General features: G+C 60.0%; 1 protein-coding gene across 5 annotated transcripts in view; it reads left to right on the plus strand.

Moving 5' to 3' along the window:
* The window catches only part of CASZ1 (castor zinc finger 1), a 153,330-nt gene that overhangs the window by 115,807 nt on the left and 14,598 nt on the right, over nt 1–22,925 (plus strand). For all 5 annotated transcript variants that reach the window (XM_061382753.1, XM_061382755.1, XM_061382754.1 and 2 more), the window contains 7 exons: nt 11,780–12,268; nt 15,221–16,055; nt 17,422–17,490; nt 19,115–19,205; nt 19,962–20,126; nt 21,053–21,225; nt 21,491–22,338. In XM_061382753.1, coding sequence (XP_061238737.1) covers nt 11,780–12,268; nt 15,221–16,055; nt 17,422–17,490; nt 19,115–19,205; nt 19,962–20,126; nt 21,053–21,225; nt 21,491–22,338 — 2,670 coding nt within the window. The remainder of the gene's footprint in view (nt 1–11,779; nt 12,269–15,220; nt 16,056–17,421; nt 17,491–19,114; nt 19,206–19,961; nt 20,127–21,052; nt 21,226–21,490; nt 22,339–22,925) is intronic.

Raw genomic sequence — 22,925 nt, forward strand, 5'->3', positions numbered from 1 at the left:
GGGCGTTGGAGCCCCTGTCATTCTTTGCAGCCTGGCTCCTGAGCAGAGCAGCTGCGCACTTGGGAAGTGTCACTCTCCCCTCACCAAGAGTCCTTCATCTTGGGGCAAGGGGTGGAGCCCCAAAGAACTGTGCCTGGGAAAGAGGGAGAGGGAAAGCTGCTGGCTCTTCTCCATGTCTTTGGGGCACAGTTTGTGCCCAGATCCCGGGCAGCACTGAGAGCCTTGGGGCCCTATCCTCCCTGGCCAGCTGGGTCTGCAGGGGCCTTGCAGGGAGGCAGCAGCATGGCCAGGCACCATGAAGGCCCAGCCTGGGCGAGTTCCTGCCCTCTATGCACGCCAGCAGCCTGGGAACCTGGTCCCAGGAGACATGAGGCTGGAGAGAACCTCTCAACTCAGCCCAGTGTCTCGCCTCCATGCACGGCTTGCAGCCGCTCCTGTCAGCCCCTGCAGCTATGATGTGGAGGAACCAGCAGGGGAGCTGGTGCCAGGACCTGGTGGGGCTGCTTGCCTGGGGCCAGAGGCTGCATTCCGGGCTTGACGTTCGTGCAGGCTGTCCATGGTGGGCACCGGGGTGGAGGGAGGCTATGGCAGAACTGGTGTCCCCAGGCAGGTGGGAGGGCAGGTTGGCTCACGGAGACCCAAGGGAGATGGAGAAGGCCAAGAGAAGGGTGGAGACCGCTGTCATGGTCCTCATGGTGGCCCCACACTGGACTGTTTGCTCTGCTCTCGTGGGGAGAACCTGAGTTGGGGATGTCATACTGAAAAACACTTTGGAGAACTAACGTTCTATGGTGAGAACAGTGATTGCAGAGAGTCTCTCCTTGGACAGGAAGGGCTGGCGAGGGCAGCAAGACTGGCTGTGAGCTCTGGGTTAAAAGAGGACAGCCTGCGAGAGCACCCGGCAACACAGCCTGTGACGGCCAGGGCCTGGGGAGTCGGGAAGAAGTGAGAGGGCAGCCTGGGGGCCGGTGTGTCCAGGGCCCGCCCAGTAGTACTTTGGTACCCATCGCCTGGTCAGCGTGGAATAACACGTGTGCACTGTGGCCACTCACCATTCCTACAGTCCCTCCTTCCCCAGCTCCCAAGTCATTGAGAAAACAGTACCGAGCTCACTGGCCTCGTCCAGGTGGAGGCCCTCCTCTCTGGTTCTCTGCTGTCCCCTTCCCCCATCCCTCAGGATCTCTGTCTGCCCCCAGCCCAGGTGTCTAAGTATCTAGGTAGAATTTGTGGAGGTAGACCAGGAGAGGTGAAAGATGAGTGGTCTGGCCTTAGGCCAGCCCCCCAGGGCTGACTCCCTGAGGACCTTTGCAAATCAAGGGCCTACCAGTGGGGCCCACTTTGGCCTAGCCAGCCAGGTGCTTCCTCCCTTCAGGCAGGACCCAGTGATGGTGGGCCAGCTGGTCTCCACCTCCCAGAGGGTGGAGAGGAAGACTCCCCCTGAGTCTTTACTCATGCTTAGTAGAGGCCAGGGGCTTTGGGACAGTTCTCAGCACTACAGTGCCCCAAGCACAGGAACAGGGAAAAATCCCTGCCTGACTGGGAGAGAAGCCAGAGTGGTCAGGGTCCAGCCCCAGGAATGAATAGCTGCAGGGTCTGGTGATGCCCACAGGACCAGGGTACCCGATAACCCCCCTCCCCAGGTCAGGTCCATGCTGGCGTTGGCTGGATGTGACCAGGGCACTGGACTCCCAGCAAGGCCCAGGGCCAAACTGGGCCCTGGCATCACAGAGCCTCTGCAGCCTAGCTCGGTGGACTTACTGTGGCTATCAGACTGCTGCTCCTGCTCCCCCCACGCCCAGCCTGCCACCCAGGATCCTGGCGGGGCTGGTGGCCCAACGGATTCCAGAAGGGCTTCCCAGCAGCCCTCTCATCCCCTCCCTCCCGTCCAGCCTCAGTTTCTCATCCTCCAGGCCCGGAGTCTCCCCGGCCCAACCCTGGCCCAGCCCTCTGTCCCCCCTGGCTTCACAGTCGCATTTTGCTGCCAGCGCAGGGCACTGAAAAACTGCTGGCACTGCCAAAAACCCTGTGTGCGCTATGACTCCCCAAACATCCCTTTATTTTTATTGTTCTGTTAATTACTGTTTAAACTTTAATAAGTCACTTCGTCAGGAGGGGGGACCTGCCGTGAGCTTTTCTGTGCAAACATGGGCCCGGGAGTGACTCGGGTGTAATATAACCCTTTATGTGATGTGGGAATGTTTAGATTGTAACAGAAACTTGTTATTTTAATGACAGTTGGGGGGTAGAGGGTGGGCTGAGCACCAGTGAGGAGGAGGGTGGGCGCAGCCCTGCTCCACTCGCATCCCGAGAGGGCTGGGGTAGCCTGACCACAGGCTACCCCAGGGGTGCTTCCCATGTGGCTGCCGCTGAAGGTCGAGGATACCGTGGGGCCCTTCCTGGGCTGCCCATGGTCAGGCTCACCAGGGAATGGGATGCATCAGGAGAGATGCTCGGGGGCTCCAGGGTGGAAGTGTCCCAGGAGAAAGTTGAGCTTGAGGTGCAGGGGGAGGCAGGAAGAGGCCTCCCAGATCTCTGGGCAAAGGCTGGGCCGTGCAGGGCTGGACTCTGCGCTGACCGCAACAGCCCTTCCTGCTCCCAAGGCGGGGACCCTGTCCACAGTCACCATCCAGTACAGTGGCAGGCACCCTGCTGCACAGCACTGCACCAGACATGTCACCCTACATCCTCTTTTTTCAACAATCCGGCATCTCAGGTGAGGACACGGATGTCCAGGGCAGAGATGTAACTTGCTTCAAGTGACACTTTTTTAAGAGGCGGTCCAAGTTTCTAGGACTTCCCAGGTGGTGCTAATGGGAAAGAACCCGCCTGCCAATTCAGGAGACATAAGAGACACAGGTTTGATCCCTGGGTCTAGAAGATCCCTTGGAGGAGGGCATAGCAACCCACTCCAATATTCTTGCCTGGAGAATCCCATGGACGGAGAAACTGGCAGGGCACAGTCCACGAGGTCGCAAAGAGTCAGACACGACTGTAGTGATATAGCATACACACCAAGTTTCTAATGTCAGTTTATCTTATTTGGAAGCTTCTAAAGGCCAGGAAGAAAAGTTATGACCAACCTAGATAGAATATTGAAAAGCAGAGACATTACTTTGCCAACAAAGGTCTGTCTAGTCAAGGCTATGGTTTTTCCAGTAGTCATGTATGGATGTGAGAGTTGGACTGTGAAGAAAGCTGAGCACCAAAGAATTGATGCTTTTGAACTGTAGTGTTGGAGAAGACTCTTGAGAGTCCGTTGGACTGCAAGGAGATCAATCCAACCAGTCCATTCTAAAGGAGATCAGCCCTGGGTGTTCTTTGGAAGGAATGATGCTAAAGATGTCACCCACTTCTGCAGGAGGTGACAAAGTACTCCAGTACTTTGGCCACCTCATGCGAAGAGTTGACTCATTGGAAAAGGCTCTGATGCTGGGAGGGATTGGGGGCAGGAGGAAAAGGGGACAACAGAGGATGAGATGGCTGGATGGCATCACTGACTCAATGAACGTGAGTTTGAGTGAACTCCGGGAGTTGGTGATGGACAGGGAGGCCTGGCGTGCTGCGATTCATGGGGTTGCAAAGATTCAGACACAAGTGAGTGACTGAACTGAAACTGAACTGAAAGTCCAGCTGCCCAGGTGTGGCTCAGCAGGGTGAACGCAGTCCCAATCCTCCCTGGGAACCAGGGTCATCCCTCTCAGTCTTGGGACTGGGCACCCTTCAGGCCCTCCACCTGCCCCAGCCCTCAGGATGAGGGTCTGGAAGGCAATGGGGACATGGAAATAAGGATCGTCCTTAAGTCTTAAGCCACTTGCCCTCTTCCTCACAAGGTTTGGCTCCATCTCAGGGAATTAGGGGTTCAAGTGTAGGGTCAGGGTGGTAGTGGCCAGGACACCCCTTCTTCCTCTGGTAGCCCTGATCCTTTACACGCAGAAGCATTCCTGCCCCAGACCCACTTCTGCAGGAGGTGACACCTGGAGACGGAGCCTTTCCCAGGCACCGTGAGTCTCCAGCGTGGACCCCTGTGATCTGGACAATTTCCTGCTTCATTTTCATTTGGTCCCTCTGTCTGTTCATCCACAGAGCTGAGTGTCCACTCTGGGACAGCCCTGGAGTCCTGTGCTTGCCCTCACGGGCTCATGCCTGACTGAGGTTAGCGAAGGGGTGTGGGGGGAGCATGACCACGGGGCCCAGCCCCTCCCCAAGCTGGGTGTTCCCAGGGCTCTGTCTGGTCCCTCCTCTCCCTCTGTGGCTGTGACCCTCTGGGGCCCCTCCCCGCCTCCTGCCGGGCAGGGCCCGAGGTTCAGGGCTCTGGCGCCCTCTCACTGGGGGCTGGAGGTGGCAGCAGCCCCCCAGATGGCAACGGCAGTGTGGGCCACGAATCGCTGAGGTTTTCCTTTTCCGAGCAGCGCGTTTCCCTAAATTGTCTTTGACTGCGTGCATGGGTAATGAAAGTTTATGCCCTTGTTAGAAGGACAGGCGGCCAGTTCCAGTTAGAACTGGGGCTCTCTCCCGGCCAGCCCCCCGCCCCCTCCCCCAGCAGGAGCAAGAGCGTGAGCGCGAGTGGCGAGTGTGCCTGTGCGCACACCCCCCCATCCCCGGTGGATAAGAAGGCTGTTAGGGGAAGGGAGAGGGGACGGGGAAAAAAAGAAAAAAAAAAATTTCCATATTTGTGTAAGTTGCTTTAAAAGCATTTTATCATGTCATAAAAAAGGGAAAGTACTCTCAGAAATTGATCCTCTCCGCCAGCCCATTGGACAGAAGGACGTTGGGATGTTAATGGCCATCCTGCTCCAGGGTGGCTTATTAAAAAATTTATACATAAATGCTTAAAATTGCATAAATTATTTAAAAAAAACCAACAAAGTAAGCAATTTGAATTCCCTCCTCTCCTCCCCTTGGCTCAGTCCCACTTCTGCATCCCCCCTTTTCCAAGCCCTCATCATGATCCTCCCGGTGGTCCCGGGGCCCGTCCTCTCCTCTGGGCGTCCCCCCTTTTTTCCACTTCCCACCGCACCCCCAGCACCATCCACCCTGCCCTCCTCCGGGGTTTCCCTGCCTCACCCACAAATTAACGCAACAGCACACTCACATGCACACGCACTAATAAAAACACCACTAATAATGCCCCAAATCGCAGAATTAAATATTAAGGCCAGAGGAGGCGGACGTGGAGAGGAGCAGCCGCCACCGTAGCCGAACTTGGAGCTGATGAGTGTGTGTCTCGCAGGCGTGGAATGTCACCCACACATCCTGGAGACTGGAGTGGGGAGTTTTATGATGGTTTTTCATTGATTTGTTTCCCCAGCGCAGCTGCCGACCTCTATTGAGGGACAAACATAATCAGCACTGACGCAAATTAGATGGTTATTCGTTTTGAAAATTGACAGAAAAACAATAAAAAAGATGAAATGCTCCCAAATCAATAGATATAATGAAATTCAAATAATCCGAGAGATGAGGTCTCCATGGCAACTGATAATGTGGAAAAGAAAACAATTTAATAAAGGACAGACACACTTTGAAAACAGATTGGGCCCCGGGAGGGGGGCGGGCTGGCGGGCGGAGGGCTGGAGCGCGGGCTGGCGAGTGAAGGATCACTGTCCGTCCCAAGGACACCCGCCATAATTAAGCGAGGCTTTCGGCCCCAGAAAGTGCAGATTCAGGTTTTAATACACAAAATTATTTCAGGAGCAGTGAATCGGAAAGTCGTTTGTAATGACCTTCCTGAGAGGCCCGGGCGCAGGGCATGTTGGAGGCTGGGCGGCCGGGCCGGCTGAGTTATGGCATATTTGTGTTTTTATAGTGCGGAGGGGAGGGGGTGGGGGGGAGGGGGGGAGAAGGTTAAACAGTATTTACAGCTCAGTTGTTTTCAGAGAGGAAAGAGAAATAGAGTTCATGGGGAGATGCAGCGGGCAGGCGGGCGGGTGAGCCGGGGAGGCCTCTGGGCGAGGTGGGAGAGGCGGTGGGCCTGGGTGGGTCTTCCGCCCTCCGACTGCCCGGCCTGGCCTTGGGGACCCTCAGAGAATGCCAGGAGCAGCCTCCCCACCCCCGTTCCTGGTGGGGGCCTTCTAGGTCTGGGGCCTCTTCTCTGGGGACAGGGAGGGAGCCTGTGTCCAAGCTCTGTGCATCCAGCCACATCTCAAGTGAGGTGAGGCATTCCTGAGGCTGCTGCAGAAAGCTCGCCTTGCCGGGCATCGTCCTGGGCTCTGCATCGAAGCTGGTCGATCGTCCGGATGGTGCTGCCCTCCTTGAGTCACGTGCTGCATCTGGGGTGTGCCCAGCCTTGGGTACAGGGGACGAGGGCCTGTCAGTGGCCTGGGGCTGACAACCTCCCTGCCCCGTCCTTGGGCACCACCTCCCTGCCTCCCGCACACAAAAGGGAAAAGCTTGGCCCCTTGGGGTTTGGCAGAGGCAGAGGCCACAGAAGGGGAAAGCACCCAGCTGAACCCCCTCCTGGTCCCACCGCCCTCCAGAGCCGCCTGCCTGGGCAGGGCGGCGCAGGCACTGAGAGCGCAGCCCTGGGGGCTCACCCCTTCCTCAGGTGTGTCTCCCTCGGGCTGCAGTAGCCACGTTCGTGCATCCATGTCGTGACGCACGCGGCACAGCCAGTCTCCGGGCCGCTGTGTGTGTACACATGTGACTATAATGTGATTGTACAAATACTGAGACGCCCGAATGTGTGTGCGCGCGCACAGTCTGCGTGTGCGCTGTGTGTGTGTGTTTTAAATCTCCCCTGGGTGGTAACTCTTTTTTTTTTTTTTTCTCCCCTTCCTGTTTGGCTGTGACCTGGGGGAGATTGATGGCCAGCCTGTGCGGTGGATGCTAACAGTTTCCCTGATTTATAGAGTTACTTACGCTAAGTGAGGCCACTTAGACGCGTCTGGATAGTAAACCTTTTAACTGGACTAAAAAATCATAATAAATAAATAAACCAAGGGGCACACGTAGGGCCCAGCAGTTGGGCCCCCCCAGTTGCCCACCTGGAGCTGTTGGGGACCAGGGGGCCCAGCTGAGGGCCTCGAGGAGCAGTGGCTGCTCCTCTCTGCCAAGTGAGGCACAGGATTGGGCCCAAGAGGGAAGGAAGGACACCCCTGTTCTCCTAGGGCACAGGTCGTGTCTGGGGAGACGGGGCTGGAACTGTTAAGATAGAGTTGGGCTGCGTGGTAGGGGGAAGAGGGAGGCAGGGGGATGGTGGGGCCCCAAGGGAGCTCGTGGGGGAGCAGAGCCAGGACAGGTGTCTCTGGGAACCCTTCCTTGCTTCCTAGACTCACCACTCCTGTGGGACCGAGACTTTTCACCACAGTGATCACACTTGTAATGACTTGAGCAAGCATCTGCCCCCTGGTCTAAATTGAACCGTCCATCCTGGCAGGAACCAGGGCAGTCCGCTTGCTCTTGTCGTGTCCTCGGAATTCAGCCCCCGGCACCCCAGCCCTGGGGCTGGTGGCCCATCAAGTGCAGGTCCTTACGGGTGGCAGGGAGGCTCCGAAATTGCTGCCACCCTGGTTGGGAGGCTGTGGGAGGTACACCTAGGGTCTCAGATGGTGAGACGTCTGAGTCCAGCTCTCACACGGATGCTGGATGACTACGACAGTTGACAGCCTCACTGGGCTCTGCTTTTTCATCTGGAAATGGTCAGGATGATGGCTGCTCTGGGATGGGGGTGGGTGTGTCACTGAGGCTCTGAGTGGTTACCCAGTGCTGTCCCCAGCGCAGGGGAGGTGCTCAGGGTGCCAGCTACCATATTGCTCTATGCTGTGCGGGCCAGGGCGGCCACCAGAGTGGCCTAGTGGTGCCCGTGGCCCCCGAGCCACCTGGCAGCAGACAGGCCGGCCCCCTGGACCACCCCCACCAGAGGGGACGGGCACCTGGCCCCTGCCTCGCCACTTCGTGATATACAGCGGGCATTAGGCCGCCCAAAGGGGACACTGCATCCTTAGGAAGAAATATGTCCTCATTTTTCTTAAACACCGTTTCCACTGAGTGAAATGTTTAGAAGGGACGCGCAGGGAGAACTTTATTTCCTACCAGGGAGTTCAGAGCCACCAGGCAGAGCCCATAAAGCACCCGGAGCCTGGTAGCTGACAGTCCGCCCGGCCCCAAAACACATTACTCACCGGTGGGGAGGGGCTGCCAGCCCTGCCAGCCCCTGGGGACTAGCCCCCACCCCACCGCCCCAGGCTGACTCTGAGACCCAGTCGTGGGCATCAGGCCCTGGAGTCTCCGGTCCCCTTGAGCCCAGGCTACCCAGGGCTAGGAAGGACCTGGCCCTGAGCAGGAGAGGAGGTGGAACCAATCCAGCCACCCGCTTAGTCCCCAGGGATCAGGGATGAGGGGCCCAGGTGCAGCTAGAGGAGCCCCCTCCCTCCCCCAGAGCTGGCAGTAGCCCTGGCCTTCCCCAGCCTGTGGAGGGAGTGATGCGGTTCCTGCCATAACGGGCCCTTCTCCCGAGGCCCTCCCTTCATTCGATTTCTGAAGCTGGCTGATTTGCATATTTATAAATATCAGTAAATTATTTATTGTAGCAATCTGCTGCACCATTTTACCCATCACAGTTAACACTTTAGGGGGCTCCGTGTTATGGGAACCGGGAGTGGGGGTGAGGAGGAGATGGGCAGGAGTGGAGAGGAGCCCTCTCGGGGTGGCCTGGGACTTCCTGGAGTCTCCGGAGCCGCCACGGGGACATGGTAGCAGCCCCGCACCTTGCTGCACCCTGGCCTTCAGGCGCTCGGGCTCTGGAGTGTCTGCACGGCTCCAGGGTCAGCTTCCTCCTCTGTCAAATGGGACGACGGCAGTACCTGCCTCACGGGGTCATGGTGAGACACCATGAACTAGCGCCTACAGGTGTGAGGACAGGCCAGTTCTTGCCCCTCCCTTTCTCCACCCTGAGCAAGACCCCCCAGCTTGGAGACAGAGCTGCCTGCAGGGGGCTTGTTGAGTTTGGAGCCCCTGGAGGGGAGGCTTAGAGACTTTCTGGGAGCCAGGGAGAGGTCATTTGTTGCCCACAGCCTGGGCCTCCAGCCTCTCCTGTGCCCCCACCAGCAACCTCTTCTGGCCCAGGTGTGGTTTCCTGGTCTAGCTAGGGATCTCGTGCCCAGAGGTGGCACCACACTTGCCTGTTTGTCCCCTCCCAGAGCTCAGCTGCCTTTTCCCAGATGCTTGACTGTCAGGACCTGTGCTTGGCACAGACAGGCACCCTGTCACCTTAGTCCTGCAATCCTTTCATGGTGGGGAAAGCTCGCTCAGAACCCAGAGCTTAGCGAGGGGCAGAGCCAGGCCCTGAACTCACAACTGTCTGCCCCAGAGGCCAGGGCACACCATGGTGCAGTGCTGCCTCCCAGGGCTCACCCTGGCCCATCCAGCGTCCCTGGGGCCAGAGGTTGCAGGCTGGGAGATGCCCTGGGCTGGCGGCCCACAGGCAGAGACCGGCCTGCTCCTTTCCCCGGGGCCCAGCTGGGCCCACTGCAGCCGCCCTGCCCCTCGCCTCCTCTCTGGAGCCGGGTCTCAGGTTAGCGGTACGGGAGTCCCCGTGCCTTCCCACCCTCCAGCTCAAGCCGGCCTCCTGGGCAGTATTGTTCCCAGAGGAAGTTTCCAGTGTAAATAGAGCAGCGGGCAGGCTGGTGGCGGGAAGGAGATGAAAGGGGCAGTGACAGGGCCGGGGACGGATGGCTTCCTCCCATTGAGGCCCGGCCACGGCGTTTATATTTTAGGGAAGAAAGTCAGGGGAATGTTTACATGGACAGGAGCCTGGGGTCAGACCACGAGGGGGGTAGTCTGCAGGTCCCAGGGTCCTGAAGGAGGGGTAGAGGAGAAGGCCCCACGGGGTGGGCCGGAAGGCGGGCGGGCAGGCAACTTGAACCTCAGCTCTTACACACACACACACACCCCTCTACTCACAGCCCCAGACTCTCACGCGTGTGCACTTACAAGGAAGGCCTGCTTTTGCCTCCTGCCCTGCACCCCAGGCTGACATGCCTACCCCACCTCCACCCCTGGGAGCAGCGGGAGGCAGAGGGAGGGCAGCATCTGGAAGGCAGGTGGGCGGGGCAGAGCAGCAGCTGGAGGGCAGGTGTCGGGGGCATGGGCGGAGCCACGGGGCCTGCAGGCTGGGGGGGCCCCCCGGCACACAGCTGCAGCACATCTGGTAGGGGCCCGCAAGGGACTGAGCCAGGCACACGGCCGGCATCAGGAAAGGGTGGGCAGGGCTGGGTGGGCCCAAGTGCCAGGAGGCTCCAGGATGGGTGGGGGCCCAGGGACGGGGTGTCACCAGCAGCAAGTGCAGCCCTGGGAGCTTCTGCTTCCCTCTTCCTTGGGATAAATATTTATAGATTCATTTGCCGTCTGCCATACACACTTGGCTGCTTACCTCCTGGTAAAAATAGAGCAGGCTCCCCCACTCCCACCCTCCTTCTCTACCAGGGCCGGGGGCAGAGGGGCCCAGGTGCGGCCTGCCCCCCATAGATCTGCCTGAGGAAGCCTGGTGTCACAGAGCCTGGTGGCTGGCCTGGAGGTCAGGTGGGATGGCGTGATGAAGGGCCCTGTCAATGAGCCTTGAGAAAGAGCCCATGATGGTGCTTGGAGACTTGGGTGTGGGCAGTGCAGACTTCGAGATGTGGACAAACATGGGTAGAGTGGGCATCCGGCTAGGGTGAGGGTGGGGCCCGGAAGAGCCAGGGCCACAGGACTGGGAGAACTGGGCAGCTGGCTTCAAGACAAGGACCTGGGGCTGCCGGGCATTGTCTGTATCGGGGGCCACCATCTGTGTGCACAAGCCAAGTCTGCCTACAGATGAGGTCCTGGCCCAAGTGTGCCCATCTCTGTCCGAGTCAGCCTCTCAGTGGGTTCCCAGCATGTGTGTTTAGGCTCTTGATCCATTATAGTGAAGCCCCTTCTGACTGTGGGCCTGGGAGCAGAGTTCCTCCCTTGGCTTAACCTTTTGAGCTGTGTGGAGATGAGGCCATGCCCACCCCCTGGGAGCCCTGCCATCTAGAGGCTTCGATGGGGCCCCCTGTGCAGAAAGGGAGTGTGAGCCACGACTGTGTCTGCCGTGGCCACCGCCCCACCCCTGGCGCTGCCATGTAGGAGCTCGCTGAATGGATGGGTGGACAGACAGATGGACCGATATACAAATAAACCGGTGTAGGTGTGTCAGCTTTGGTTGGCATTTGTGGCAGGTTCCAGCTGTATGGGGGTGGTCTTGCCATTCCCCTCCCAAGACCCTGGGCACCCTGCTCAGTGGCCGAGAGGGAGGTGGCCAGTGCCCGGGCAGCCTACTTACAGTTCCAGGCCGTTTGCATCGCACTGTCATGCTCAGGGATGAGGCACTAGAATGGCAGCCTCTGGGCATTCCACTGGGGATCTGAGGAATCCCAATCTATTCCCGCTTCTCAGATCTGGAAAGTGGGCTTCCTGGGGCTAGCCTAGCCCCCCAGGGCTGCAGGAGTTGGTGGAGGCAGAGTGACATCCTGAGGCACAGCTGGCCTGGCTCCCAGGGCCAGACACGGGGAGGAAGTGTTTCCAGAAGCCAGGGCTGAGAAGAAGACTGTTCCTGTGCGTGAAGTCATTCGTCCATTCGTTCGTTCATTTACAAGATATTTCTGAACCACGGAGTCCATGCCAGGCTCTGAGAATAGAACCCACAGTCTAGTGAGGGGACAGACATGCCTGGTGTCAGGGCAGTGGGGTGGAATGTGACTGGGGAGACCTCTGGCTTGGGGGATGTGGGGCTGTTGAGGTGGGTGGCGGTGCCTCTGACCCCTCTCTTCCATCCCCACAGCTGAAGGCACCCGGTGCACCGACCCGCCCGCAGGAAAGCCCGCGATGGCGGCCAAGCGCAAAGGCGGCCTGAAGCTCAACGCCATCTGCGCCAAGCTGAGCCGCCAGGTGGAGGTGGAGAAGGGTGGGGAGGCCGGTGCCCACACTGAGGGCAGCCCGCTGCAGCCCCGGGACAAAGAGCGCAGTGGCCCCGAGTCTGGGGTGGCCCGGGCCCCCCGCAGCGAAGAAGACAAGAGGCGGGCGGTGATTGAGAAGTGGGTCAACGGGGAGTACAGCGAGGAGCCGGCACCTGCGCCTGTGCTGGGGCGGATCGCCCGGGAGGGCCTGGAGCTGCCGCCCGAGGGCGTCTACATGGTCCAGCCCCAGGGCTGCAGCGACGAGGAGGACCACGGCGAAGAGCCCCCCAAGGACAGCAGCGTCCTGGAGGAGAAGAACTCAGACGGGGCAGGCTCCAAGGATGACGGTGGCCCCAGTGCCAAGCAGGCTTCAGGTGGGTATCTAAGCCCTGGATGGGACAGAACCCCACGAGGAGGAGGGGTGGTGTGTCTACAGAGCACGCCCTCTTCCCTTACTCTTGCTCCAAGTAGTGACCCCTCTTTAGGGCCCATGGAGGACTCCTGAGGGGGTGGGGGCTGGGGCCGAGGTCACGGCTGGCATGGGGGAGAGGAGTCGGTCAGGGGTTGGGGCGGGGGGTGGTGTGGCAGGGGTGAGAAGGGAAGGGCCTGAGAAAGCAGCTTTCCACATGTGTGAGCAGGGTTGCGATGAGCTGCTGAACACACAGTGGGTCTTCAGGAAGACAAATGAATGGGTGGACAGGCAGATGGATGGATGGATGGATGGATAGTGTGTGGGTAGATGGCTCACCACAAGTACCTGCTTGGGAAGGAGCCTGTTGGGGGGCGTAGTACCTGGATATGTGGAGAGGGACAGCCAGCCAGCAGATCCCATTGCACCCACCTGCCCTGGACACGGTCCCCTGGCTGACCTCTCTCCCACGAGATGGCTAAGGCCTTGCTCTTCTGGGGTCCACGTGTCCTTAGATGCAGAGCAGCCCTGAGCTCCTTCTGCTCTGCGGAGGAAGGACCTCAGTTCTGGGTGGGAGGGGGCACGGCCAGGGCTGGAGCTTGGGGCCCGGGCTCTCCTCAGCTCCCCAGCCTCCTTGCAGCGGGCGCCTAGCATCCCGAGCCTCCCCTTCCCCTGCAGCAAGGGGCGCATCTCCTCCCTGCGCGGGGAGCCCTGCGCAGCCACATAATTATGCATATAAGATATAAACAGAGCTGTTTAATTATCCTTCGCCACATCAGTGACAGAGTAATTAACAAACATTGCAAGATCAATGAGGAAAAGTGTGACCTTCAGTTTCCTCTGATAGGAAAAGCCCTTGCCGTTCCCAGACACAAGGTGACTGTGCTGGGCCTGAGGAGTGGGGAGGGACAGGGACCAGGGCCACTGTCCCTTCAGCGCCCCAGTTCCTCCCGGGGGAGTGGCGAGCCAGCACATCAGGAGGCAGGGCTGGAAACTGCCGGTGGCCTCATGGCTCCAGGCCTCACCCCCTCGGGTTTGGGATAGCAGCGGGATGGCAGCATGATGCCAGGCAGGCTCCTCAGCCTGGGCCCTGGAGCTGGGCAGCCAGAGCCCAAGCTGCCCACAGTGGCCTTGGGACTGCAGGCCTCTGGGCTGCCCCCGGGACCCCTGCCTGGCCCCCTCCCTGCTCTAAGCCGTCTGCCCTTCAAAGCCTTCTGATTCTCTGCCATATATAGCGAGGGCTCAGCTGCCTCCAGCTATTTTTAGCCCCTTTCCCTGGTCCCTGAGCCACTGAATCTAGCATCCAGAGCCCACCCCTCCCAGGCTGGGTCCCCCACCCCAAGTGGCTTGAGGTCAGGACGGCAGCCCACCAGCCAGCCAGCCCAGGGGGACAGCCATCTGTTGGTTCCCTGAGTCACTCTCCCCACCTTGGGGGCCGGGTGCTGTCCATGACTGTTCTGTCCTCACCCGGAGGGCCCCAGACCCCACAGAACTGCCCTCCTCCCCTCCTCCCAGGAGCGCGGAGGCTCTGTCTACATGCTGCTAGGTTTTCTCTTGTGCTGGAGCCCAGACCGGCTCTCAGACCACCTCCGGGTGGGGTTGGGGGTGGGAGAAGAGCCCGCTGCTGGGGGCTGGCCACACCTTTCCCTGGCTGGGCTGTTAGGACCTCCCAGCCTGGAGCTCGGTGCCCGAGTGTGCAGGCTCAGACAGGAGTAGAGAGAACACATGTCCTCTGGGGCCCGACGAGTCTCACCCACCTGCGTGTCCCCACCCCTGACTCGGGGTGGCGTATAGCTGGTGGTCGGTGTTAGTGAGTGCGCAGGAAGACACGTCCTGGGGGTGGGGGCGTCCCACAGGCTTGCAGTGGTGGCACATTGTGTGTGGAAGGGGGTTCGTCTCCAGGGAACAGCCCCAGGCCAAATGGGACAGTCTTGGGAAGCTGGATGTGGAGTTTGAGGTGGTCTGGATACACTTGTATGTGTGTCTCGGACAATCACTAGGACATGAGCTTGTGAGAGTGTGTGTGCATGCACGGCCCCACATGCACTCCCCCACGGGGAGGTGGCTGCGGGGGACTCCCCGTGTGCCCTGCCATGGACACTGGAGTGAGAGATGCGGACCGTCAGCTGCTGTGTCTCCGGCCCTGACTCTCCTCGGGGTGGCCCACCCTTGTGCGTGAACACGAGTGACCAGAGGGTGGCAGGGAGGTTTGTAGGCCTCCCCATGTCATAAGTCTTGGCTCGGGTGGGGCCTTGAGGGAGTCTGAGCCTCACATCAGCAGGCTCTCTGCCCCCTTGGCCTTGTTGTCTGGGGCCGTTAGCAACTTGGGGGTCTGGGAGGGGCCAAGAGGACAGGTTCTGAGGAGGCTTCGGGCAAGCCCCTCGTCCTCCTCCCGAGGATCAGGGGTCTGTGTGTCCATTTCTGGGGGGAGTGAAGGTCTGCCAGGCCAACTCTGCCAGGCCCACCCCGACCGGTCCCCAAGGGTCCTCCTGACTGCCCAGCCACTGGCTCACAACCCTACCTGTCCCCAGCCCCCATTCCCACCCCCACCCCAGAGGCAGGTTGAGATCTGGCCTTACTTCCAGTAAAATGACTTCTCTTTCATATTAGGCCAAGGCGAGAGAGCGGAGACATTTATGAAACTTTGTTTAATGTACTGAAAAGCCATCGGCCAGAACATTTAGGAAATTGATTTTCCTGGCATTGATGAACTCGTTTTATTTTACCCCAGTATTAATTACTTTTTTTTTAAACAAATTAATTTAAGAGTCGTAAAACCTAACAAGTGAGCCAAATGTCCATAGATCATGTCCTGCTCCGCCCCTCCCCAGGCCGGCCCTCTCCCTCTCTGGGGGTGGCCTGTCCCTTGGCTACCCTGCTCCCTCCCAGAGGTGACAGCCCCTCTCCTCTCCCATAGGAGAGGCCTCTTCATTGCGGGACTACGCGGCCTCCACAATGACTGAGTTCCTTGGCATGTTTGGTTACGACGACCAGAACACGAGGGACGAGCTGGCCAGGAAGATCAGCTTTGAGAAGCTGCATGCGGGCTCCACCCCCGAGGCGGCCACCTCCTCCGCGCTGCCCGCCTCCGAGGACGCCCTCAGCAAGCGGGCGCGGTTCTCCAAGTACGAGGAGTACATCCGCAAGCTCAAGGCTGGCGAGCAGCTGTCCTGGCCGGCCCACGGCACCACGGCTGAGGGGCGGGCAGGCAAGGAGGCGCTGGGCCCCCTGCCCGGCCTGCGGCTTCCCAGTAGCACCACGCACCTGGAGACCAAGGCCACCATCCTGCCCCTGCCCTCGCACAGCAGCGTCCCCATGCAGGGCCTGGTGGCCCGCGCCTCCAAGTACGACTTTTTCATCCAGAAACTGAAGACGGGCGAGAACCTGCGGCCCCAAAACGGGAGCGCCTACAAGAAGCCGTCCAAGTACGACCTGGAGAACGTCAAGTACCTGCACCTCTTCAAACCCGGGGAGGGCAGCCCCGACATGGGTGGGGCCATCGCCTTCAAGACGGGCAAGGTGGGGCGCCCCTCCAAGTACGACGTCCGGGCCATCCAGAAGCCTGGCCCCGCCAAGGTTCCGCCCACCCCCAGCCTGGCTCCCGCACCCCTCGCCAGCGTGCCCACCGCTCCCAGTGCCCCTGGGCCAGGCCCTGAGCCATCTGCCTCCCTGCCTTTCAACACTCCCGAGTACCTGAAGTCAACCTTCTCCAAAACAGACTCCATCACCACGGGGACCGTCTCCACTGTCAAGTAAGGCGCGCGCCACCCTCACTGCCAGCCCTGAGTCCAGCACTGGGTGACCCAGAGACCCACTTTCTGCCTCTGAAGCTCACACTTGTGGACACATGTACCCGCATCTTACGCACATCCACTGTGCACCCAGATTCTCACACGTACTTACACACACAGCCTACATAATCACTCACACCCAGTTCACAGACACACACACTATACATCTTGCTGTGTGCACACACCCTCACACACCACATACAGGCAAACCTTGTTTGCGCTTCGAAGATGTCGCGTGTTCTTGTGCACTGAAGGTTTGTGGCAACCCTGCGTTGTCAGCTGATGGTTAGCGTGTTTTAGCAGTAAAGCCTTTTTTAATTAAGACATGTGCATGGTTTTTCCAGACATGATACTATTGCACAATTAATGGACTACAGTATGGCATAAGCATACCTTTTCTGTACTCTGGGAAACCAAAAAAGTTCACGTGACTCGCTTCATTGTGACCGTCACTTGATCATGGTGGTCTGGAAGCGAGCCTACATCATCTCCAAGGCCTGCCTGTGCTTCTGTGCACTTGCTCCCCTGCTGACACACCTGCCACAGAGTACTGTAACCCCATCTGCCCACAGCAGGCTTTCTCTGCCTGCCACCACGAGGGTCAGCTGCGGGCTTACGGTTGGCTGGGAAAACCCTACGCTGGGTTGGGGGTTCTGGGCTCCAAGCTGGTGGCCTTGGCTCCTGGATTCAGAGCCTGGGCTGTGTAACTGGCAGCAGGAGGTGGTAGGAGGCTGGGGCGGGCGGACCCCACGTGAAGCCCTCGGCAGTGGCAAAATGACGGATGGATCCATGTGTGGGGCTGAGAACACCTTTCCCCACAGCCATCCCTCTTGGGGGAGGGCCAGAAACCTGAGAGCTGGTCTAGAGAGCCGCCCTCGGCACGGGGGGTGTCGGGGGGCTTTTCCGACCCCTCAGCCACACTTGCTTGGTGCTACTCTTGCCCTTTCCCCCGGGGTCTTCCCCAGTGGTCCCTGGTACCCCTCTTCAGCCAGCAGTGTCCTGACCCCGCTGTGTGCAAGAGGGGCTTGGCCCCAGCTTCCCAGGCCTCCTGAGGGTTGGACTCTAGGTCAGACCCATGTTCAGGGTGGAGCCCTCCAGCCCTGCTAGCTTGAGACAGCCTAGTCCTTGCCGAAGGTGGGCCAACTGAACCCAGCTGTGCTAGTTTTCTGCCAAAGGACTTTTCCCATCCCACCTCAAGTGCCCAGGATGCTACAGAGCAAGGGAGATGAGGGTCAGGACCCCACGGCAGGGAGCTGCCCCCAGACATGCCTGGGGCAGGAGGCCGCCTCGTCCACTCATCAGCTGTGCCCTGTGTGTCTCTCACCAGGAACGGATTGCCCACAGATAAACCAGCTGTCACTGAAGATGTAAACATTTACCAGAAATATATTGCCAGGTAGGCCCCTCGGGAGGAGACTGCCCTGGAGAGGTGGGCGGGGTAGGAATGCTGGGGACCGTGGGACCGCATGCCCATCTGACTGCTAGTATCAGCTGCCTGCTGCCTCCTCACCCCCACACACTCCTGCTTCCAGATTCCCTCCAGGGACTGCCCTCTGCCCCATCTCAGAGCCCCCGCCCCCTTCATGGGGTCCAGACCACAGACCCTTAAGTAGCTTGTACCCCAGGCAGGACTCGGGTACCTGAAAGGGCCCGCTAGCAGGGCCCGGCCACAGCTGAGCACAGGGCCCCCCTCCACAGCTAATCCAGAGCCTTGGTGGGGGTGGGCTGCCGGGAGGGCAATGCAAGCCACTGTGGAACAGTAAGGGGATAAGAAGGGGTGTGGTCAGGTGGCCTCAGTGTGCAACGACCCCCCCCCAACCCCAGGCTAGACCTTGACCCTCACCACCTGACTGCAGGCCTGCCCCTTTACCTCCTTAAGGCAGCGGGCTTGGCAGGTGAAGAAACTTCACCTCATCAGATTCCCCAGCTCAGGCCCCCGGCGGGCAGTACCTGGCGGAGCAGCACCTGGCTGGGGCAGCACCTGGCCGGGCCAGGCCCCGGCAGCCGTCTTTCTGCTAATCTCCGTCCCTCTCTGTGTCTCCCTCCTGTCCCTCCTTGTCTTTTCAGCTTTGCTGTGCTCTCTTTATTATTATTATTATCATTATTATTAGTGCCTCAGCAGATGGCTCTTTTGGCAGCTTCAGCTTAAATCTTTATTCGCAAGTGGTTCTCCCCGTTACATAGGCTTCCCCTCACTCGCTCCATGGTGGGGCAGGCAGGCTGAGCCCACCACCGTGTCCACAGTTGTCATGGTGTGTTCTCCCCAGGTGGTCATCATTCAGGCTGCAGGATCCCCCACTCTGGCAGTCTTGGACCCTAGAGATGGCCCAGGGCGCTCTGGACCACAGGCGGTGGTGGCCAGGCAGCTAGTAGGGGCTCCGAGCTGGGGAGTTGGCCGGAGAACATGCTCCCTACCACGGGAAGCCAAACAGATGCTGGGCTTTAAAAATTCATCACTCTGGACTGTTTCAAGTGTCGAGAAAACCCAGGACAGAGAGAGCCCTTTAACACTTCTCAGTCACAGGGCCGTGAGCTGGCCCGACTGGGGTCCCCAGCACCTGACCCGGCGCTGGGTGGGGAGTGGGAGGGCAGCACCTGCAGAAACAGCGGCTGGGCTGCCTTGGGGCTCATGCCTTCCCCACCTCATCCCATCCCATCCTAGGCTTCTTCCCCTGACCCTGCTCTGGCCTCTGCCTTGGCCCCGCCTCCTCCATGCAACATTGGCACCAGGCCTCTGTGCCCCCCAACCCGGCCCGGCATTCCCTCTTGGGGCAGATAAGGCTCATTCTGCAGCTCAGTGGGTCTGGGATTCCCAGCGGCCCCCTCACTCTCCTTGGCCTTCTCAGCCTCTGCTTCACGGACACAGGGGCTACCTCTGCCCCTCCAGATCTCTACCCAAGGCCCCCACACCCCAGAAGCAGTCCTCTGGAGCACAGACACAGACTCTTCTCAGCCACAGAGGCTGAGGACCCTGGAGCTGGCATCCAGAGAGGCCTGAGCCCACCCCCTCTTCCCTGCAGGTTCTCAGGCAGTCAGCACTGTGGCCACATCCACTGCGCCTACCAGTACCGCGAGCACTACCACTGCCTCGACCCCGAGTGCAACTACCAGGTATGTCCCGTGGGCACTGGCCGTGCTCCTGCAGGCTGGCACAGCAGCGGAGGAGCCTCCTGGAAGTAGGACAGGACTGCTGGGTTCTGCTTGGGCCACCTGAACTTGACTTGGGCAGGAAGAGAGGCCAGAAAAACTCCCAGCCTGTCCACATTCCCAGATTGCTGCCCACAGGTGTCTGATGGGGTCTGGAGCCCTCTGCCTCCCCAGTAATAATTATTCTTGCTCCAATGCACTGAGTCCACCACGCACCAAGAACTTCTCAGACAGCCTGCATACCTTGTCTAGTCAGCTCTTTCCAGTGTCCTCATGAGGCTGGTACTACTGCCCCATTTTACAGATGATTATGTTGAAGTTCAGGTAGACTGTCCCTTATGTTCAAAGCTCATCCTCTGGTGAGTGCAGAGCAAGCAAATGAGAGGGGAATGCAGGTGGTCTGTCTCACCAGGGAGCCCAGCCTGGCAGGGCCCATTGGTGATACTAGACAAAATGAGTTGTCACCTGTCAGAAGCCTTGGCTGAAAGGCCTGGCTCGGATTCATCTTCTCTGCTTCCGGGCCTGATGATGGAGAGACATGGAGAAGGTCAGGGAAGGATCTGTGGTTCTGGGACCTTCTAAATTATTCCCTCCCAAGTCCAGGGTGCTGGCCTTGGGGCGGTCTGGGCTGCTTCGACCCAAATAGAGTTCTTTGTAAGGAGAACAGGAGGGCCCTGGGGCCAGGCGCGGCCTCCCACCCACCAGGCCCTCTCCCGGCAGAGGTTCACGAGCAAGCAGGACGTGATCCGGCACTACAACATGCACAAGAAGCGGGACAACTCCCTGCAGCACGGCTTCATGCGCTTCAGCCCGCTGGACGACTGCAGCGTCTACTACCACGGCTGCCACCTCAACGGGAAGAGCACCCACTACCACTGCATGCAGGTGCCCCGCCCCCACCCTCGCCCCCACCCTGCCCCGGAGGCTGGCCTGCCCAGGGCGGGGCGCCTCCCCTTCTCCTTTCTGTCAGAGAGGGTCTCTGGGGCTCAGGCTCGGGCAGTGCCCGGTGGGCCCGGGTGGGGCCTTCCCCATGGCCATACTTGGTGTGGGTGCAATTCAGCGAGCTGTTTATACAGACCGACATTTTTCAGGCTTTAACACCAAGAGCAGCATTGCAAATGGTTCCTGAGGAGGTTTTTGTTTAATTCTTTGTTTTAATGCCACGCAGAGTCTGGGCTTTTTCAAGGTGTCAGGTCCAGGGGGAGCGACTTTGGGTTGCAAATAGCAGCCGCCGCACCTCCCCCGATATTTGTCAGGGGGTTGTTATGGCCTCTGTGAAACAACCTGGGCCAGGAGGAGAGGGGGGCTTGCTCTCCGGGCTCTGAGATGGTGCAGACACTGGCACGGCCCAGCCCTCAAGAGTGTTCGGATTCCACTGGTTTTTACTCAATATGGCAACGCTGCCTGCCTTGGCCCAGCTCGGGTGGGGTAGGGAGGGCCCGGTGCCAGGAACTGTCCGCCAAGCAAGTCCCTGGGCTAAAGGTGACTGCCAGGCCCCTGGGTCCAGCCCTGCTCACTCAGGGGGCTTCAGAGGTAGAGCCACAGATTGGGGACCCAAAAGCTACCTCCTGCAGCACAGGACTCCCACGCCTGTGTGGGGAGGTGTCCCAGGCTCTCTGAAGACAGACTGTACTCAGCACAGACCAGGCCCTGGGGGGCCTGATGGGTCATCCTTCATTAACTGCAATCCCACCAGTTGGATGTTGATGCGTGCTGAAGCTCCCCCACTGGGGTCAACTGCACCTGGAGGAACAGCCTCCCTGAGCTCACCGGGTGCCTGGCCCCCCTGACTGCCGATCTGGCCCCTGCAGGTGGGCTGTAACAAGGTGTACACGAGCACGTCAGACGTGATGACCCATGAGAACTTCCATAAGAAGAACACCCAGCTCATCAACGACGGCTTCCAGCGCTTCCGTGCCACCGAGGACTGCGGCACGGCCGACTGCCAGTTCTACGGGCAGAAGACCACGCACTTCCACTGCAGGTGAGCGGAGGCGGCTGGGGAGGCTCCTGGCCTGGGGAGGGCCGGAAGGCAGGGCCCCAGGTCCCTGGGTGGCTCGGAGCCCCGCCTCCTCAGGGCAGTAGGAACAGGAGCCAAGGGCTGCTCAGAGGCCCCGCCTGAGCGTCCAGCCTGGTCTTCCACCCCGAGGCCCATCCCTCCCGGGGCCACCGTGGGAGCAGGGCAGGGAGTCCTCCTGACCTCGCGAGGCCCCATGACAGCCTCCCTATGTGCCCCCCCTTACCCCCAGGCGCCCCGGCTGCACGTTCACCTTCAAGAACAAGTGTGACATCGAGAAGCACAAAAGCTACCACATCAAGGACGACGCCTACGCCAAGGACGGCTTCAAGAAGTTCTACAAGTACGAGGAGTGCAAGTACGAGGGCTGCGTGTACAGCAAGGCCACCAACCACTTCCACTGCATCCGCACCGGCTGCGGCTTCACCTTCACCTCCACCAGCCAGATGACCTCGCACAAGCGCAAGCACGAGCGCAGGCACATACGCGCCTCCGGCTCCGGCGTGCTGGGGCTGCCACCCTCGCTGCTGGGCGCCAAGGACACGGAGCACGAGGAGTCCAGCAACGACGACCTGGTCGACTTCTCGGCCCTGAGCAGCAAGAACTCCAGCCTGAGCGCCTCCCCCACTAGCCAGCAGTCCTCCGCCTCCCTGGCCACGGCCACTGCCGCCTCCGAGGCCGTGCCCAGCGCCACCAAGCCTCCCAACAGCAAGATCTCGGGGCTGCTGGCCCAGGGCCTGCCCAGCTCCATCCCCCTGGCGCTGGCCCTCTCCAACTCTGGCCTGGCCAGCGCCGCACCCTACTTCCCCATCCTTCCTGGCCGGGGCAGTGCCTCCCTGCCGGTGGGTGCCCCCGGCCTCATGGGTGCCATGTCGTCCGGGACAGCAGGCTCAGCAACCCCTGACACGCCCGCCCTGGCAGCCTCGGGAGCTGGTGACTCGGCGGTGGCGGGGGCTGCCTCAGTCCCCGTGCCCCCTGCCTCCATCATGGAGAGGATCTCAGCCAGCAAAGGCCTCATCTCGCCCATGATGGCCAGGCTGGCCGCGGCCGCCCTCAAGCCCTCTGCCCCCTTTGACCCAGGTGAGCAGGCTGGGCCCTGCCTGGGAAGCCCACTCCTCTCCAACCCCAGGAGCTCACTGACCCCCGCGCAGAGCAGAGTAGGGGTGTTTGGCAAGGGGGCCTTTCTATCCCTGGCCCCAAGTCCCCTGCGCCCCTCTTTCCTGGTCTCTGCCTCCATCCTCTTTATTTCCTGTTTGGGGCCCCTTTCTCTGACCTGCCCATCCCAGGCAACTCCTGTTTCTGTCTTTTCATCTGTGAAGTAGGGGCAGTAATCCCGGCCTCACAGGGTACCTGTGCATCCCCAGGGCCTCTGCAAGCTCCCCCTACCCTGCCATGTCACAAGTCCAGCCCCAGTGGGAGCCGTCCCTGAGCCCCAGGCTTCCCTGGGACCTCCTCCAGATGATGGGAAGGGACACGACTTCAGCCCAGGGCTAGGGTGGCCGTACTGCAGGGATGCTCAGGGGATTCAGGCCTGGACAGCCCCTTGAGACCAAGGATGCCTTGCCCAGGCTCTCGCTCTCCATCAGCACTGTAACAGTCGCACGTTCTGTGATAGTGGAGGTGTTCCATTCTGCACTGTTCAATATGGTAGCCCCTTGTCACGTGGC

The sequence above is a fragment of the Bos javanicus genome, chromosome 16, assembly GCF_032452875.1.
Source record: "Bos javanicus breed banteng chromosome 16, ARS-OSU_banteng_1.0, whole genome shotgun sequence".
NCBI lineage: Eukaryota > Metazoa > Chordata > Mammalia > Artiodactyla > Bovidae > Bos > Bos javanicus.